At 36.3% G+C, this 18,709-nt stretch overlaps 3 protein-coding genes across 8 annotated transcripts; all 3 read left to right on the forward strand.

Annotated features, from left to right (window-relative positions):
- The first annotated feature begins 8,713 nt into the window (after positions 1 to 8,713).
- Positions 8,714 to 13,096, forward strand: LOC130981625 (acidic leucine-rich nuclear phosphoprotein 32-related protein). Of its 4 annotated transcripts, none has more exons than XM_057905211.1 (4): positions 8,714 to 10,145; positions 11,625 to 11,847; positions 12,170 to 12,601; positions 12,707 to 13,096. In XM_057905211.1, exons 1-2 carry the CDS (start codon positions 9,054 to 9,056, stop codon positions 11,841 to 11,843), a joined length of 1,311 nt encoding a protein of 436 aa, XP_057761194.1. In that variant the 5' UTR covers positions 8,714 to 9,053; the 3' UTR covers positions 11,844 to 11,847; positions 12,170 to 12,601; positions 12,707 to 13,096. The 4 variants fall into 4 exon arrangements, with proteins under 4 accessions (XP_057761194.1, XP_057761193.1, XP_057761191.1 ...); XM_057905210.1 differs by having other exon boundaries at positions 8,715 to 10,145; positions 11,625 to 12,071; XM_057905208.1 differs by having other exon boundaries at positions 8,715 to 10,145; positions 11,625 to 12,601.
- Positions 13,097 to 13,397: 301 nt separating this feature from the next.
- On the forward strand, positions 13,398 to 14,222 carry LOC130981626 (uncharacterized). Its single transcript, XM_057905212.1, has one exon. It carries the CDS (start codon positions 13,515 to 13,517, stop codon positions 14,013 to 14,015), a length of 501 nt encoding a protein of 166 aa, XP_057761195.1. The 5' UTR covers positions 13,398 to 13,514; the 3' UTR covers positions 14,016 to 14,222.
- A 111-nt stretch (positions 14,223 to 14,333) lies between these two features.
- Positions 14,334 to 17,943, forward strand: LOC130981624 (proline-rich receptor-like protein kinase PERK4). 3 transcript variants are annotated; one of them, XR_009086969.1, is made up of 10 exons: positions 14,334 to 14,786; positions 14,971 to 15,413; positions 15,504 to 16,097; positions 16,202 to 16,272; positions 16,381 to 16,457; positions 16,642 to 16,786; positions 16,885 to 17,049; positions 17,117 to 17,354; positions 17,438 to 17,595; positions 17,699 to 17,943. XR_009086969.1 is itself a non-coding variant. In XM_057905207.1 (9 exons), the coding sequence occupies exons 1-8, from the start codon at positions 14,671 to 14,673 to the stop codon at positions 17,342 to 17,344; spliced, it is 1,839 nt and encodes a 612-aa protein (XP_057761190.1). In that variant the 5' UTR covers positions 14,334 to 14,670; the 3' UTR covers positions 17,345 to 17,354; positions 17,438 to 17,943. The 3 variants fall into 3 exon arrangements, 1 of the variants encoding a protein (XP_057761190.1); XR_009086970.1 differs by having other exon boundaries at positions 17,442 to 17,595; XM_057905207.1 differs by having other exon boundaries at positions 17,438 to 17,943.
- Positions 17,944 to 18,709: the final 766 nt, after the last annotated feature.

Raw genomic sequence — 18,709 nt, forward strand, 5'->3', positions numbered from 1 at the left:
ATTTGGATTACCACTTTTGGACCGGGATGAGAAGCACACAAAGAAGCAAGAGCATGCATACATTTTTTAACAAGTTTATCACACGCAATAGCTCCTTGATTCAATTTGTGAAGCAATATGATAATTACCTAGCAAGCATAAAGCAAAGAGAGAGAGAATTTGATGCTGCAGATTTTCACACCGTAATACCATACGCAATAAAATCAGCAATAGAGGCTCAATTTCAGCACGTGTATACTCACGAGAAGTTCAGGAAAGTTCAAGCAAAATTAAGAGAAAAGGTAAATTGCATCACACGATCAATGCATTCCACTCTAGGTTTTATGACATATGAAGTTGTAGAGCAGGTTTCTAACTCCACGTTCAACAAGTTTTTCGTTATTTACAATGCAGTATCACGAGAAGTAAAGTGCCAGTGCTTGCTGTTTGAGTCAAGGGACATACTGTGCCGCCATTCTCTGAGTGGCTTAAGCTTTGAGCGAGTAAATAAAGTGGCACCGAAATATATATTGGAGCGCTGGAGTAAGAACATAAAGAGGAGGTACACACATATCAAGAGCAGCCAAGACGAGCCTCTATTGGAGTCGAAAAGCAAGAGATTCGATGATTTGGGGTTTTGGTTGCACAATATTTGGTTGCAAATTTTTGTCAGAATCCGAGGAGCTAACTGGAATTCTGCACCGTGCTTTTGATAATATCATAGCCGAGATGCAAGAATATCAAGCAAAAAGCAAAGAAAAAAGTTTGTTGTCTCACAAGGACGTGACGTTGAGTAATGTGAACGAGATTCAAAGCCCCTCACGTGTTAGAACTAGAGGCCGTCCCAATAACAGACTGGGATCAAATATGGAAAAAAATATCGCAAATGCAACAAAGAAAAAGTAAAAGCCAGCTCAAAGTGAGGTAACATTGATCTGTTTTTGATTAGGGAAAAAATTGTTTATGTATTTTGCTAATATATGATTTATTTTATCTTTTGCAGTTGAACCTTTTAGATGGTGGATCAATGATTCAGTCAATTTTCAGCCTTTATGATGCACACGATATGAATTATTCCAGAGAAGATTATAGAAGTTTTAGTTTTTATTAACATAAATTTACATTCATGTATGAGCAGATTTTGGTTCATTGAAGTTATAGGAGGGTTAATTTAGATTCATGTTATATTTTTATTGAATAGTCACTTTTTTGTTTTTCAAACTAGCTTTCTACAATTGTGTTATGTCAAATAGTTTAGGTGTTTCTAAAATTGAATATTGGTATATGCTTTTTTCGGTTCATCTAATGCATTAATTTCAGTTCATTTGTATTTTTGGGGTTCTTGATGTTTGATAAATACCTTGAATCCATCCACTGTGAACCTAGATTTAACAAATATACATCAGTCTAGGTAGTTCCAACAGATATATACATTAACATAAAGATTTCCATTAACATAAAGATTTACATTAACGTTCACATATATACATTAAAGAAGAAGTGTTTACTTTTTTACAATGAGTTAAACAAATTAATGTGTGAAACTATAACCTATTTACTTTATACATTCTCATATGTGAATTTACAAGAAGGGCTTGAGAGGGCAACAAATAGTTTGGGGAGTCTTATGACTTCAGATGCATCAATCACTTGGTCTCTCAATTTATTTATCTTGTGCAAGAGAATGATTGGACCATACTCCCGCCTGAAGCCATCGATTTCTTTCTACAATCCAATTGAAAGAAATTACTTAATTTAAACCCAACTGAAATAAGAAATTAACCGAATTTTATGAGTTTAGAAATTACTTACTTGTTTCCAGTTTTTATATTTATACCTCCCTTTGTTGATCTTTTTAGAACAATTATTTCCAACCATTTCATCACATATATCCCGCAATCATAACTAAGAAAGAAATAAGAAAGTAAAATATGATTAATAGGAGACACAAATAAAACATGTTAATAATAGTACTATAGCAAAGAAAGATTTTTACAATGTTTGTGACTGCTGATCATGATATACTGTGCTTCAACTCCTTCTCCATCCTCCATCAAGGATTCTGTCCCAACATAAACCTTCATCTGGGATACTATTAATCCCTGAAAAGGATAAAAAAGTTGTACTTCAATTCAGTAATAATTAAAGAAAGCCAAAGCCCACATAAATATGTATTATGTAAATAACTTACAAAAAATTTGTTCAGAGTAATTCTTGACTGAGGTATTTCATTTTTCTTTTTGCTGATGGGGTCAATCACATAGAATGCCTTCTTGACATTGGCAATCCACAACCACCAATGGCCTCCATTGCAAACCGGTGAAAACAGGTGAAGTTTGGAAAAATGATAGAATATTTCAGTCTAAATGATAGTAAACGACATAATTATTAAAGAAGTTTTAGAAATCACAACTTACAAATGGATGTGATGCCAATTTTCTTCTGTTAAGAAAAGGGAAAAAGTCCATATATTGATTTATCCTGTAGGCCTTGTTGGTTTTTGGATCAATGTACTTCTTGTTATAGAGTCCCAATATAAAACTCTGCAAAATGAACCTCAGTTAAATTACAAATGAACTGAATTCCTTCGGATTTGAACTAGCAGTCACATATATTTAATCAGCAAGAAAGCACATTTCAATTCATTTCTTAAGGAATACTTAGCAGCAGTATAATGTGAACCTAACTCAATTTTTAAATGAACCGAACTCGATTCAGATTTGAATAAAAATTCATAAGCATTCAACCAAGAAGAAAAATTTGGCTTACAACAATATCCGTCGACATACAATATATTTTTTCCTCAAATCAGCGACATTTTTTGTCATTGAGAATCATACACATTGCATTGACCACCTATAGGAAGAAAATTTATTAGATATATGGGTATAAAAGTTTTTAGAAAAATCATTAATGTTAATTTAATAGGCAAAGAATTTACCATATTTTCTACATCTTGTCAGGGCATTAGGGACATATACTGGCTTCTAATCTCCTCCAAATGCGCTTCACGGTCTAACATGAATATGGTGTCATATTCATTAGTAGTATCTTTAGAAATCTTTAACTGTGTCATCCAATGATAACACTTCTCCTCAACTCCTCTGTGATTTCTTTTTCTTTCTCCGTAGTTTTGTACCCTTCAGCGGTGGTCAAGCTCGACTCAGCACTTGTTTTCTCAACAAATTTTAATGCTCCTGTCACGGTGTCACCCTAGCATCCATCACCGTGTTTGCCAGCATTTCTAGTTGTGTTACTATTGGTTGAGAAGTTGGGAGAGTTAGTTGAGATGTTGGGGTACTTATCCTAACACTAAAGGAAGGTGCATTATCTTCCCATTGCCAAGGACGAGTAGCAATGCAAGACCACACAGGAAAGTTTTAAATAATAATAAAAAATCATTATGATATAGCATCAAAGCTAATAAAAAGGATATTAATTAAAACTTACACATTTAGCAGAGGTTCTTGCTCCGTCTGCCTTGTGAAAGATTCTTCGTTGGCCTGGCTTTTGGGTTTCGGAGGACAGCTGTAACAAACAAAAAAGAGTCCAATAATGAACCGAATTTACTTCATATTTAAAGTAGCAGTAAAAAAAGTTCAATCATCAACAAGAACACATTGAATTAATTTTTAGATTCAAATGAACTTTAAATAAACTATGTAATGAACTGAAATTACCCAGATTTGAACAAACAGTATAACTTACACATCAAGGTGTGCTTCTTCTTTCGACTGCCTTACTAGAGCTTCTTCGCATGGTTTTTGTTGTGGTTCTGGAGGGCTGCTGCATTAAACAGAAAATAGTTCAATAATGACCCGAATTTATTATCCTATACTATTAAAGCTAATGAAAAGAATTTTAAGTGCAACTTACTCATTAACAGAAGCTTCTTCTGTTTGACTCTTCGAAGGGATATAGTTGAAGGTCTTTTGCTCTTTTATTATCTCTTCCACAAGAGAACTTGGAAGAGACACCATAATAGGAACTCTAAGGAAGGTAAATAAAGAAGAAGTTAATGTTGAATTATTAGAATATGAACTAAGAAACTGAAAGTTGCACATTGAAAAACTCACATATCTAGAGGTTGAGAATGAGTTTCTTCTCTAACAGCAATGATTTGTAGTTGAGAATTAGGTATAGTGCTACTGACAATTAAACACAAATTATGTGTGATTAATTAAACAAAAATTATTACCTAAATCTAAAAGACTAACCGTAAATATTTTAACTTACATAGTTGGAGTTTCTAAACTCTGTTTTTCCTTTTTTTGATGCAGTTTCTTTCTTTTAAAAACTCTCATCGGGGTTTTAGAGGTATTTTTGCTAATAAAAAAGATACTAGATTAAAATCATCAATCAAGATTAAAAGCAGAGGATTAAAAATACTTCAAATTCATTTTTGGATTCCAATGAACCTCAATTAACCTAGAAATGAACCAAATTTACCTGGTATTAGTCAGTGATTTACAGACGGTGTTAAGCTTGTCTGAGTTTGTAACAGAGGTTCGTTATCCAAATTTATAGTCGACAGTCTAAGCAAAAAAATAAATATTATTCAGTAAATCCAAAGGAATTACATGAGGTTTTAGGAAAAGTTAGCATACAAAGAAAAAGAACTTTATATAAGAAACTGAATCTTATGTTTGCGATAAATCATTTCGCGCATCTGTTGAGTGACAGTCATCTAGAGCAAGATTTGTTTTTTGAGCTCCTTTTTCTTTGTTCTTTTTTCTTTTATCAGCTCCAACATTTGTTTTCTTTTTTTCAGCAATCCTGTCCTCTACTTGATGACTTCTGAAAATTCATACAATAAGTATCAATGAATATCAAACAAACATAGCAATGAACCGAAAATAATCATTTAGAAACTTACTCCTTTTCAGATTTAGTTTTGCTTTCTAAATCCGTCAGAACAAGCTTTCTTATTTTGGTTTGTTTTATGTCACCCTTTGTGGTTGTTTTCTTTTCTTTGGCGGTGCTTTCTCGATTTCTTCTTCTTCTCTGGAACACATACAAAAGGTTTTGTTAAAATAACAAGATAGAACTTTAATTAATAAATATCTGGTAAAATAGAGTAAATTATCAAGGAAAATACATTGAATGTATACCGGAGACAAATATCAGAGCTGTAATTAACTTAACAAGCACACATGAACAATTTTCAGCAAATACAAGCAAAACTAAACCAAATGAATATCAAACAAACATAGCAATGAACCGAAAATAATCATTTCCCAAACTTACTGGTTTTCAGATTCAGTTTTGCTTTTCGAATCAGTCGAAACAAGCTTCCTTATTTTGCTTTGTTTTTTTGCCACCTTTGTGGTTGTTTTCTTTTCTTTGGCAGTGTTTTCTCAATTTCTTCTTTTTCTTCTCTGCAACACATACAAAAAATTTTGTTAAAATAACAAGATAAAACTTTAAATAAATAGATAATTTTCAATAAGTGATGGAAAGAAGTATACTCAGATTCAGAAAAATTGTCTTCTTCCGAAAATGAATCCAAAACAACAATTTTCTTTCTTTCTTTCTTTTCCTTTTATTTCTTTTCCCCCTTTAGAAAAGCTATTTTCTTTTTCATGTTCTTTTCTTCTGTCTCTCTTTCCCTTAATTCTGCTCTGTACACAAATTTCTAAAACATAAAATTATTTAGTTAACAGAGTATTTTAGAAGCATATGTACCGAATTTTCAAGAAAATTTTTTGTTTAATTTACCATTGAATCAATTGTTTCCATAGCAATCCAGTTGAGTAGATTCTTCCATGTCTAGTAGGCCACCCATGGTGGCCTGGGAGTGTCATCTACTTCCAATCGAGGGAACTTCGATTCATCAAAATATATTATCATTAAAATGAAGACGTAGCCATCAATAGAAAGTTTCTTTCCTTCTCTCTGGGCTTCGATCCCCTTCCTCAGGAAGCTTAGTATATGAAATGTCTAATCCCATCGTCGAAGGTTGTCCACATGAAGGGCAGGTAGCTTATGGGTCGGGGAGGCCGTGCTTACTGTCGTCGGCAAGAAGAAGCACTTCTAGACGAAGATGACAAAAATCTTCTTGAATTTCTGCAGGTTCTCCTCCCCTTCAACACTCATGTCAAGCACGGATTTTGTCAAAAATGTCAAAGTAGCACCTTTGAAGCTGTCAATTATCTCCTTCTGTTCCTCAATCAGTTTGCTGTACTCAACTTTTTCAAAAAAAGATCCCCTACAATATTTTAATATAAACAAATCAATAAAAAAAAGACTCAGTTTCATTTTGTGTATTTAAATGAATCTAAAATAAAGCAATGAATGAACCGAAATAAGTACAAGGTGGAAAGTATATTACCGCCGTGATTTATGCCCAGCGCATCTCTTATCTTGACAGGTGTTATGTATATTCTGCCATAGAAAGTGTCCAAGTATCCATGATAGTCATCATAGCAACGAATCAATTTCCTCAAGAGCTTGCGAGAGACTTTCATTTCCGGGGCATGTGCCAGCGCACCAAATTCCATTTCTTTCACAATATTTTTTTTTCTTGACTCATTTCTTTGAACACTCTTGCTATTGCTTTTGTTTGACATCTCAGATCGTAAGTTTTCTGCAAAGTTTTGAAACAGTATGTTGTGATATATTTATAATACAAAAATAGAGTTTATTTAATGTGTATATGCTTACGTTATAGTGCGGCTTCTCCTTTTTTATGATCATCATCTTTTTCATTTTTACTGTAAGGACAAAAAAAATTAGTCAATAGTTAGCAGGTGAATTTCACTCAATACACCAATGGGGTTAAGTATGATTTTGATCCCTAAGGTATAAGCCAAATTTTTTTTTGTCCCTAACCTTTTTTTGTATACAAAATCGTCCCTAAAGTTTAAAACTAAGTTTTAAAATCGTCTTTTTTACTTAAATCATAAAATTTTGGACCAAATTACCCATAAACAAATTATAAAATAAAAAAAAAGAAAAAAATAAGAGAAAGAGAGTGTTTTTGCTCCTGCAAAGGAGGAAGGGAAGAAGAAAATAGAAGAAGACAAGAAGAAGAAGCTGTCTACGATCCACCTCTACTTCTGCTTCCGCCGCTAAAAATTTAAAACCAAGTTAAACCTTAGGGACGATTTTAAAACCAAGTTAAATCTTATGAACCATTTTGTATGCAAAAAAGATTGGGAACGAAAATTTTTTTTGGCATATACCTTAAGAACCAAAATCGTACTTAACCTTACACGGACAAGCACAAGCATGCATATTTGAATCAAGGGAACCTAACTCAGATTTCCAATGAGCCGAATTCTATTCATATTTGAATAAAATGTGATAAACATTCAATCAATAAGAAAAGCACATTTCAAATCATTTCCGATTGCAAATAAACTCAAGTGAACACTTAACAGTAAAATCAAGTGAACCTAACTCATTTTTCCAATGAATCGAATGATCGAATTTTATTTATATTTGAACAAAAGGTGATAAAGATTCAATTAGCAAGAAAAATATTTCTACATGCAAATGAACTCAAATGAGCACTTAACAATTAAGTGAACGTAACTCAATTCTCTAATGAACCGAATTCTATTCATATTTGAACAAAACATGATAAATATTCAATTAACAAGAAAAATATTTCTGCATGTAAATAAATTTAGGTGAACACTTAACAATCAAGTGAATGTAAATTACCAACTCTAATAAACCGAATTCTATTTATATTTGAATAAAACGTAATAAATATTCAATTAACAAGAAAAATATTTCTGCATACAAATAAACTCAATTAAAGTAAGTGATGAACCGTATTATATATCAGAACCAATAAAATAACAACACATTTTCATTCGTATGCCCTAGTTATAGAGAATACAATGGAATAAGAATAAGTCGATCTACTAAATGAACCAATTTAATCCAATAAATCTTAAATCGAACGGAAAGAAACGTAAAATTTACGAAAAACTAAATAAATATAATAATAATAGTTTTTCTCATATCTTATGGAGTCTCTGTTCTTATTCTTGTTTTTGTTTATTTTTTCTTCTTTCTTTCAAAAACTTCACACAATTCTTTAGTAGCAGTAGTTTTTGTAAAAATAAACATAGTTTGAAAGATTTTGACAGAAATTTAAAAATTTTCAGTAGCAATTTCAAGGCACAAATAAATTGGTAATGTTTGAGATAATTTTTGCGCATGTAATACACGTTTTATTTGATGAGATTAGATTTTTTTTTATATTAGACCTATTTAGTTAGAGTTAGATAAAAAAATTACTTAGATGTGTAACCCAACCGTTTGAACCATGGTTAAGAATCCGAAAGAAGTTTTACGCTTTTTCTTAAATTATTGGGTGTATTTTGGCGAGTGCCGTGGTTGATTTTCAGCATCTCATGATCCCGTCACGCCCCACCTTTGCAGTCCACATTCCACGTACACTAACAAACAGAAACTGAAGCGTGGCATTTAAGTAATATCGTTCATGCAGAGTGTCAATAACGTAGCCACCCCGATATTTACAAAACGGTGACGTGTCATATATGAGATGTCTGATTCACGCTTTAGCTCATCCTACACCCTTCTCGAAAACAAACACACAAATACTCAATCTCAGCCATCCATTACTACCACGTCATCGATCCTCCACTCTCCCAATCTAACGGCCGTTATAGGTCGCCCAACAAGGAGAACCACGCGGTCGAGCCCACCCTTTGAACCCTAGAGCTGACCCGGACCTCTAGCCCGAGAGGTTTATCCCGATTGGCCACCCCTCCCACTACACACAACACGCCAGAGAGAGAGAGAGAGAGAGAGAGAGAGAGCGAGCGCAGTGCATAAACCATCGCGTTTTTTCTGTTTGTTTCCTCAAGAAAACTCCCAAATATTTGAATTCCCACACTAAAAACAAAATTAGGGTTCCAATCCCTTCACTGAGCCGCAGATAACCGTTATGAATTCGAGTCCCTGAAAAATTAGGGTTTCCTTCTGAATTCGCTCCAACCTCAAATTAGCTCTTCCCGCAACATCGTGGAGAAAACACACGTATAGATTCCTGGTGTAACAGTTGTATATATACGGATTGTGAGTGGTCGTATTTGATGGATGAGATTTGGGAGAGGGCCGTGGAGACGGCTCTTGACGGAGAGACAGACCACGCCTCCGCTAGGTCTTTAACCCTAGACGGCGCCGTTAAGTGCGTTCAGGGACGGTTACCGCCACCGAGTCTTCTGGAGAGGTTCCAGAACCTTCAGCACCTGTCAATAGCGAACATAGGCGTTTCGTCGCTGGAGCAGTTTCCGCGGCTCCTGAATCTGCAGAAACTAATCCTCTCCGACAACAGAATCGCCGGCGGGCTTGAATTTCTGGTACAGGCTGGCCTCGACTCCCTTCGCGACCTCGATCTGTCTAACAACCGGATTCAGTACATTGAGGATCTAGCTCCTCTCGCGCAGTTGAAGCTCGTTTCGCTGGATCTGTACGAGTGCCCCGTCACGCGCGTCAAGGATTATCGATCTAGGGTTTTCGGGCTCATAAAATCGCTTAAGTACTTGGATAAGATGGATGCGGAGGAGAACGAGAGGCCCGAATCGGATGATGAAGAAGAGGAGGATGAAGAGGAGGAGGATGATCCTGGGAGTGGTGAAATTGACGGTGAGGATCGTCCCTTTGTGACTAGCAACGGGCACAGCGAGGGTGCTGATGGGGTTGTTGATGTTGACGATGATGAGGAGAGTGAGGCTGATGAGGAAGAGGCGGAAACGTCGAGAAGGGAGAACGGTGGGTCGACTCGCCAGGCCAATGGGTTCAGGGTTGAGCCTGTTGTGGGGGATGATGTGGAGGAAGATGATGAAGAGGATAATGAGTCCGGAGAGGAGATAGATGAGGATGACGGGGACGATGATGATGTTGTTGAGGTGCATGAGATTGAAGACAGCGATGATGAAGATGGGGTTGAGTATGATGAAGATGATGATGATGACGATGATGACGAGGATGAGGAAGAGGAGGAAGTTGACAATGATGAAGGAGAGTTTGCAGAGCCAGAGAGTACTGGGAGGTTGGAGAGCACCGAAGGGGAGATTGACGGGCATGAACAGGGGGAGGAAGATGGGGATGAAGATGACAATGGAGAGACTGGGGAAGATGAGATGGGCGTGGAATATGATGGAGAGTATGAAGATGATGATGAAGTGAGATGCCCTTCCACTTCAGTGTTTTTATGTTCTTATGGTTCATGCTTTTTTAATTTATTGATTGCTTCTTTATATATTTGTGTTAAAACATTTGCGCTACTATTTTTCTATCGTCTTCTGATGATTTTCATCTGGCTAACGTCTTTTGTTCATGTTGTCAGATTGTTGAAGTGGATGCCGTAGTCATGGTTGTGTTTGCGTTTGATATTTGTGAAATTATGTTAACTGACACTTGTTAAATGGATATGGTATCTGTCTGCTTCTTGTAATTTTGTTGCATTCCATGATTGTTGAAATTGCATGGTGTCATATGTTGATTTATTTTGTCTTAATGTTCATCCCTACTTATCTTTGGGGCGTGAGAGTGGTTTTGAGTGGTACTCTGAGGTCTAATCTTAGCGTTGTACTATTCTAAATCCTTTGTTCTTAACTGATTTGCTTAATGCTATATCAGCCTATGTTCTGTTGGTGTATTATTCCGTTATTGGTGTTATTTCTGTGGTGATAACTATCGCAAGTTTATCCTTCTAATATTAATTGGTTTTCAGTGCCTGATCGAAACCTGCATAAGTCCAAATCTAAATTTATCATTCTAAAGGTTTTCCTGCATAATTTCCACTTCTAACTGTTTTAAATTTTTTTTCCACGGTTTTTCAGCATAAATTTCTTTTGACCAAAGCTTTTCTGCTTAACTTTTACCTCTGGAAGAGAGCTTTTGCTCAGAATTTATGTTGCTTATTATTTTCTTGCATGATTCATGCCTCTTATGCTTTTCCTGTGTAATTTATATTTATTTATATACTTATACTTAATATGTAGTGTAATTTTAATTTCTCCAATGACTTTCCAACTAATACTTTTGTAGATTTATATTCACCTGGGTTAGTATCGGTGGCTAAGTTTGGCACTATAAGGTTTTTCACTTGTTATTAGAGTGTCTTTTAATTGGCTAGATGAAAAGACGTGTGTAGAAATTGAGTGCGAAATCATTGTCACAGTTTTGTGTAATTATTGTATGTGTACTATTTTCAGTAGTTATTGTACTGTAACTAATTGATATATTATATTTTCCTTTGTTTGAAATTCTTCTGCTTATGACTTCAAATTGGTTAGGGTTTTTCGTTTTTCTTTGCATTTTTTAATTATGTTTAGTAATACTCATGCTATTAGGATTCCCTCTTTTTTTGAACGACTTAATGATGAGTCACCATTAATTTTTTGATGCTTGAAATTAGGATTATTCATTTAATCTTCTTTATTAGGTGACTGATAATAATTTCTTGATATTATGTTACTGTGATTATTTACACTTTTTGAGTGATGTTTGGATTAATCTTGGTACAAATGCAGAAATGCTTTGCATCATATTAATATTTATATTTTTTGAAGATCAATGTGAATTATATTTGTTTTTTTGATTGAATTGTATCGGCAACTTCTTAACACGGTATGTAATGATTTTCTCTTGAATCACAGGAAGAGGACTATGGCGCTGGGTATTTTGTTCAGCCAGTCGGACAGGCTGAAGCTGTCAATGCTGGGGATGGGTCAGTGAATGGAGGTAACGATGATGATGAGGAGGAGGAGGAAGTTGATGATGATGATGATGCTCAGGTATTGCCTTCCAATTCAAACCTCAAGAGGAAGCGTGATGATGAAGATGAGGATGATGATGAGGACGATGATGAACAATGATGCGGTAATATATACTAAAGTCATCTAAGACGCATGATTGGCGCCACCCCATTGATGTAGCACATGTTCATCCGTTCGTGTTTTTAATGTTATTTCGGATTATTGGCATGGGATCCTCACCCTAGACAGAATTATGGTTGATCTTTTAGGGATTTAGCTGTGTTGGACGGGAAAATATTAGGGAATAGAATTGTGTGATGGTTGCCAATGTGTTTAGTTCAAAAATTGGTTAGATCTTTTTCCCGCTTTACTTTGGATATAGTCGTTGCTCTCATATTCAAATGGCAGTTATGAAGAGGTGTTTACCGCCAATGTTCTCCATGCAGGTGCTGCCTTGTATAGGAAACTGGATGCCTTTGGAGGGAACTTCATAAGATGGGTTGGGATTTATTTTTCAAATTTTGTTTTTGGTGGTTTCTCTCGTAAAACCCCATGTCATCGGTGTCCTTTTGGTGAGAGAGCAAGAAAACTTGGGAAACATATGTAGATAGGTTTCTAATGTCTATTTAAGAAGGGAAAAAAAATTATCAAAAAATGATCGTATCAATGAAAGTGGGTGCATGATGTGTGACGTGGCTCGTTGATAAATTATTGTGTTTGTTACGTGGAGTTATTTCACCACCCAATCCGATCTTATTATTTATCGAGCTTGATGACAACAAAGGGTGAACGATGGTTCTTTTATTTTTGGTCGTCGATGCTTGGTCCTTTGGTAGTAGTCAATAGCCAAGCATGTGACAATGGGCCCCTCAATCTAGGTATGCAATCCTTTTTTTTTTCCCACCAACTCCACACATTGACGAAATTTTATGTTTACTTTTTACAATTGTCTGAGCACTGTCATTCTCCATTATATAATACAGGTCGCTTTTGCAGCTTGCCACGTGGCGTTGAATTGAGTATTTGATCTTCAATTGGACGGCAGATCCGCATTGATATTTATGCATAGACGTCGGTTATTGAATTTTCCCCAATTGTTGGAACCAAACCGATTAAAGAGGGAATCATGCAGCTGACCCTAATGTTAGTCGCGTAAGGCACACGCAAAGTTGTACAAAGGGTCTGGGTTTGGTAGAGTACATCTTGTTGGTTGTAATATCGGAGCCATTTTGCTCATATGATTTGGGGGACCTCACGTTGGACTTTTTTTAAATCGGAAGATGGGCACGTTCTCCCCACATTGTTAGTAATAGAATACTAGATAATTGATAAATACTTTTGAATAAAAATTCAAGATGAACTTGACCTCGGAATTTTACTCGATCGTCGTATTGTACTATCTGCCCCCACAGTATATGTTTTACCCCCTTTTATGGGTAAAGAAGAGAATCAAGAGATATGTGAATATTAAATATTTTTACTCATTTCCTTTATTAAATCTTTTTGGAGGTAGTATACGCGCACGCATATATGTTTCGTTTTAGCAACGAAAAAGCCCAAAGTGAATTTTAGCTTCACATAGACATCTGGTTCTGGCCCAATGATAAAATCGGAGGTGTTTTTATTGGATTATAATATATTCTTTTTTCGAGAAAGAAAATACATAATCTTTATTATTGACCAAAAAATAAATACACAGATATAATCTTTAACTAATTTTATATTAGTCTGGGTTATCTTTTAAAGCAGTGCAAAGGCTACAAGAGGCAGGAGTAAAAGGGCCGTGTGAAGATGGAAGCCTCCTCAAGAATGTTACTACTGTCTCCAATATCGGCCTCCAAAATTCGCTTCAATGATTCACTCAGAAGGCCTAACAAGTTAGTATCGACGAAGATAGTGAGTATGGCAAAGGATAGCAGCGACAGCAGCAGCAACAACAACGGAATCGTGGAGAAAGCAGCCATAGTTGGAGGTTTAATCTCAACCCCAGTGATAGGGTGGTCCCTCTACACACTGAAGACCACCGGGTGCGGCCTCCCTCCTGGTCCAGGTGGCTCTATTGGCGCACTTGAAGGTGTAAGCTACCTTGTTGTTGTGGGAATAGTGGGTTGGTCTTTGTATACCAAGGCCAAGACCGGTTCTGGTCTTCCCAATGGCCCTTTTGGGCTGTTGGGTGCTGTTGAGGGCTTCTCCTATTTGTCACTTGTTGCCATTCTTCTTGTCTTTGGTTTGCAGTACCTTGACCAAGGTTACATCCCTGGTCCTCTCCCTGCTGATCAGTGCTTTGGCTAGCTTACCTTCCTTTCCTTCTCTTTCTTTCAAGATAATAATAATAATGTTATATTGGTGGCCACTACTATTCTATCTTAGCATTTGTGGATGTGGTCGCTCCATGTATGTCATTTTCCTACACCTTTCTCTGTTTTTCAATTCGTATTCTACTATTGTTGATATTGTACCTCCCAATTTGATGAGACTATTTCAACTGATTTAATTTTACTTCTTAGTTTGATACCAAGTAAATCATTACTCCGTCGTATAATTGGCCCACCAAACAAGAAATGAAATAATATACCAAATATAAGTACAATTGAAAATGGTACTAATAAAAGCAGAGAGCAAACTCGATGATGCATTGTCACGCTAGTGTCTTTTCCTTGTAAGAGTTATTTCATGTTGACCGTTATACTATTTATGTCATGGGATTGTATGATACTAATTTTGATAGGAAATCATAGTTGGTGAGAAAGCTGCAACGAATTTTAGTTGCACCAAAAATATACAAAATGATGATATATCGGCGCAAACGCATTTGTGTGGAATCTAGTTTTAAGCTATATTTGGGGAAACATGTAAATCAGGGGTTATAATGAAGAAATGAAGACCGGTGAAAATTTTGGTCAAAACCTAAAAGTGACGAGTGAAGAGTAAGCAAGATTTGGCAATCATGGATGGACAAAGATTAACTAGAACGTTTCCTTTCTTTTTCTTTTTCAATATCCAAAGTTTTTTCCTTTTCCTTTTCTTCTTCTTCTCCAGAACCCCTGCTATTCTTCCTACCAGGTATACCTTCTCTCTGCGCAAAACATTTAGTTACTCTTAATTGTGACAAATCACCTTCATGTAACAATATGTTGATTCTCTTTTGTAGGGGTCTCAATTCCCAAACATTGCTTGTTTATGTGTTAATTTGAGATAGAAGAAGGGGATATATAACAATGTCGTCTAAATCTGCTCCTCATAATAGATTTCCTGATAACGCCACACCGGATAATGCCACGCCGGACGATGCCACACCCGACAATGCCACGCCGGATAATGCTACACCGGACAACGCCACACCGGATAATGCCACGCCTGATGATGCTGATGGATCAGACTCGAAGAAGCCGTCGTCATCATCACCTTCTCCTCCGAATAATACTCCTTCTACTCCTTCTACTACCACTACTCCTCCTCCTCCGGAGGGACGTTCTGGCTCATCACAACATAGCAAACAATTAGCACCGCCGTCTGAAGATTCTTCAAGCTCTACTAACTCAGGATCTATTGCAGCATTCGTTGTGATAGGGATAGTGTTTGTTTTCTTCCTCATTGTGGCCATCATATGCATTAGAAGGAGGTCCAAAAGGAAGAAACAGAAGATGTACTTTTATGGTGGTGGAGAGAAATCTACTGACCAACTAAATCGTAAGCTTTTTCGTTTCAAAATGGCTCCTAATTCATCGATTCTTACAAACCTAGAAGAATGTACGTAGCTAATTGTATTGATGTTGACAGTGAATAATAACTACAGCGGGCAGAGCCAAAGTTACTATGGAGGTAGCCAAAACCAAAACCATGTTGTGAGAATGCAAAACGGTGGTGATAGTGGTGGTTGGGGTTCATCACCCACTCCTCTGATGATGAACAGCGCCGAAATGAGCTCAAATTACTCGACTGGATCTCATTTGCCTCCTCGCCTTTCACTGGGTCTCAACAGCGGCACCTTCAGCTACGAAGAACTAGCTCTGGCCACAAGCAACTTTGCAGAGTCAAATATGATAGGACAAGGTGGATTTGGTTATGTCTACAAAGGTGTCTTGCCTAATGGCAAGGAAGTGGCGGTTAAGACCCTCAAGAGTGGTAGCGGCCAAGGCGAGCGCGAGTTCCAGGCTGAGATTGAGATCATCAGCCGTGTTCATCATCGCCATCTTGTTTCTCTTGTTGGTTACTGCATTGCTGGTGGCCAGAGAATGTTGGTCTATGAATTCATTCCTAATAACACACTGGAACATCATCTTCATGCTAAGGGTCAGCCTACCATGGATTGGCCTACCAGAATGCGCATTGCCATTGGAGCCGCTAAGGGACTTGCTTATCTTCATGAAGATTGTAATTAACATTCTTATCTTCTTCTCTATCTATCTTTTCTTAATTTCATAATATTGTACACATTCTTATTTGTTTTAATTTTCCATATTTACAAAAACACCCAGGTCATCCTCGCATCATCCATCGTGACATCAAAGCTGCCAATGTCCTTATTGATAATAGCTTCGAAGCTAAGGTTCCCACATACTTCTATGTTTTATCTTCTACTTTGCTAGCTTAACGTTACTCATACATTGATAATTGATGAAGATGATTAATTATATATACACGCCAACATGCATAGGTGGCTGATTTCGGATTGGCTAAGTTGACCACAGATAATAACACTCATGTATCTACTCGTGTCATGGGAACATTCGGGTACATTTTCTTCCTTACAGGTTTTTATTACCTATATATAGCAACTTCAATGAATAGGATATAGTCTCATAGAAACACATGACATGATTTACTTCAGTGTTGAGGTATCTGTCACATTAGCTAATAAAAAAACACAATGAATATAGCTTGATGTCCTGATCTTCACATGGCAACACGCATGCAGGTACTTAGCTCCTGAATATGCATCAAGTGGAAAATTGACAGAGAAGTCTGATGTATTCTCGTTTGGAGTGATGCTGTTAGAAATCCTAAGTGGGAAGCGCCCTGTGGATCTCTCAGGTGCCATGGATGATAGCTTAGTGGACTGGGTTAGTATCATGCATGCATGTTTAAACTTTAGAGTGGATTTTCCTTAGCTCTAATTTATGGATGAAGAAGAATAAAACATTATTGGGAATGTGGACAGGCGCGGCCACTACTGACACGTGGGTTGGAGGAAGATGGCAACTTTGGAGAGTTGGTGGATCCATTTTTGGAAGGAAACTACAACAAACAAGAAATGACAAGGATGGCAGCTTGCGCTTCTTCCAGCATCCGTCACTCTGCTAAGAAGCGTCCAAGAATGAGTCAGGTACATTTAATTAATTGCATACTTTGAGTAATTAATTAAGATAAATAATGAATGAGATGTACATCAGATTGTAAGGGCATTGGAAGGAGATGTATCATTGGATGACTTGAAGGATGGGGGGGCTAAGCCGCCGTCTGGCGGCAATTACGCGGCTTCAAGTGGTTACAACCCTGCAACTGCGAGCTCTGGCTATGACACAATGCAATACAATGCTGATATGGCAAAGTTCAGACAAGCAGTGTTTGCAAGCCAGGAATATAGCATGAGTAGTGGTGAACAAAGCTTTAGCAAATAACTGCAGGCACGTTAAGTTCCCTATCATTCGTCAATTATATATTGTTCATGTTAAAATTAATGTGAATTAATATGGTGAATGAATCTCAGTCAGATAGAAGATTTTGCATGGTGCTTGGTAGTTTGTTCATCATCAAGGAATTGGACAGGCTGAAGCAGTCAATGCTGGTTAGGAGGAAGAAGAAATTGATGACGATGACAATGACGACGACGGTGATGTGTTGGTTGTGAATGTGTTTAGTTTAAAAATCGGTTAGCTCTTTTTCCCGCTTTCTTTAAGATATAGCCGTTACGTCGCTCTCATATTTAAATGGCAGTTATGAAGAGGTGGTTACCGCCAATGTCCTCCATGCAGGTGCTGCCTTGTATAGGAAACTGGATGCCTTTGGAGGGAACTTCATAAGATCGGTGGGGAAGTTCATTTTTTTTTTTTTTATAAAATTTTGCTTTTGGTGGTTTCTCTTGTAAACCCCTTGTTATCGTTTGTATAGTTAGGTTTCTTATGTGTAATTAAGAAGGGAAAAACAAAAATCATATCATTGAAAGTGAGTGCATGTTGTAATGACGAGGCTCCTTCATAAATTATTGTCATTGTTACCACAGCCCTGTGCCTGCCCTCATCTTCCTTTTCTTTTTCTTGTTCTTCTTTTTAATAATGTTATATAAAATATTACAATTATATAGAATAATTAAAAGTATACATGATTACGAATATCTTTCTTTGGGAAAATTTTGACTGGAGATTCAAATTTGGCCCTTATGTTAAAATCGGATATTCATTTCAAGGAGATTAATGTTAATCAAACTATAAATTCTAATACTTTCGGAGCTAATCTTGATTATAAAATCATGTTTCATATTTGAAGAAAACTTTTACCAAACAGACACAGTCTATATATTTATGTTTTTATATTGGAAGATATCTTGTCGCTCCATAAAAACTAGTTTATTATTTATTCTTAGTATTTAGTTATAAGAGGAATGGCCATTTTCAACTGTTATTATTGTATAAGAATAGTTATTTTAGTAAAATCTTCTATACAATTATTAGAAACATGTTATATATATATAGTGTAAAAAATGTTTTTAATAGACATCTAAGAATTATTAGAAAAAGCATGAGCTAAAAACAGGTATTATATAAAAATATTTGTTTTATGGACATCTGTTGTCACGGTCCAGAAAAAAGCATGATTTCGTGCTTAGGAAAATGGGTACTGCTAGGGAGCCAATGGCCTAAGCGTATCGAATTCTTGATCTTCTAGATCTAGAACTCTAATACCACGTCATGAAACCACTCATCCCAAAAACGTAACCTAATAGGACAATGTAACACTAATAATCATATCTCTAATACTTTCTAAAC

The sequence above is a fragment of the Arachis stenosperma genome, chromosome 5 (assembly GCF_014773155.1).
Source record: "Arachis stenosperma cultivar V10309 chromosome 5, arast.V10309.gnm1.PFL2, whole genome shotgun sequence".
Taxonomy (NCBI): Eukaryota; Viridiplantae; Streptophyta; class Magnoliopsida; order Fabales; family Fabaceae; genus Arachis; species Arachis stenosperma.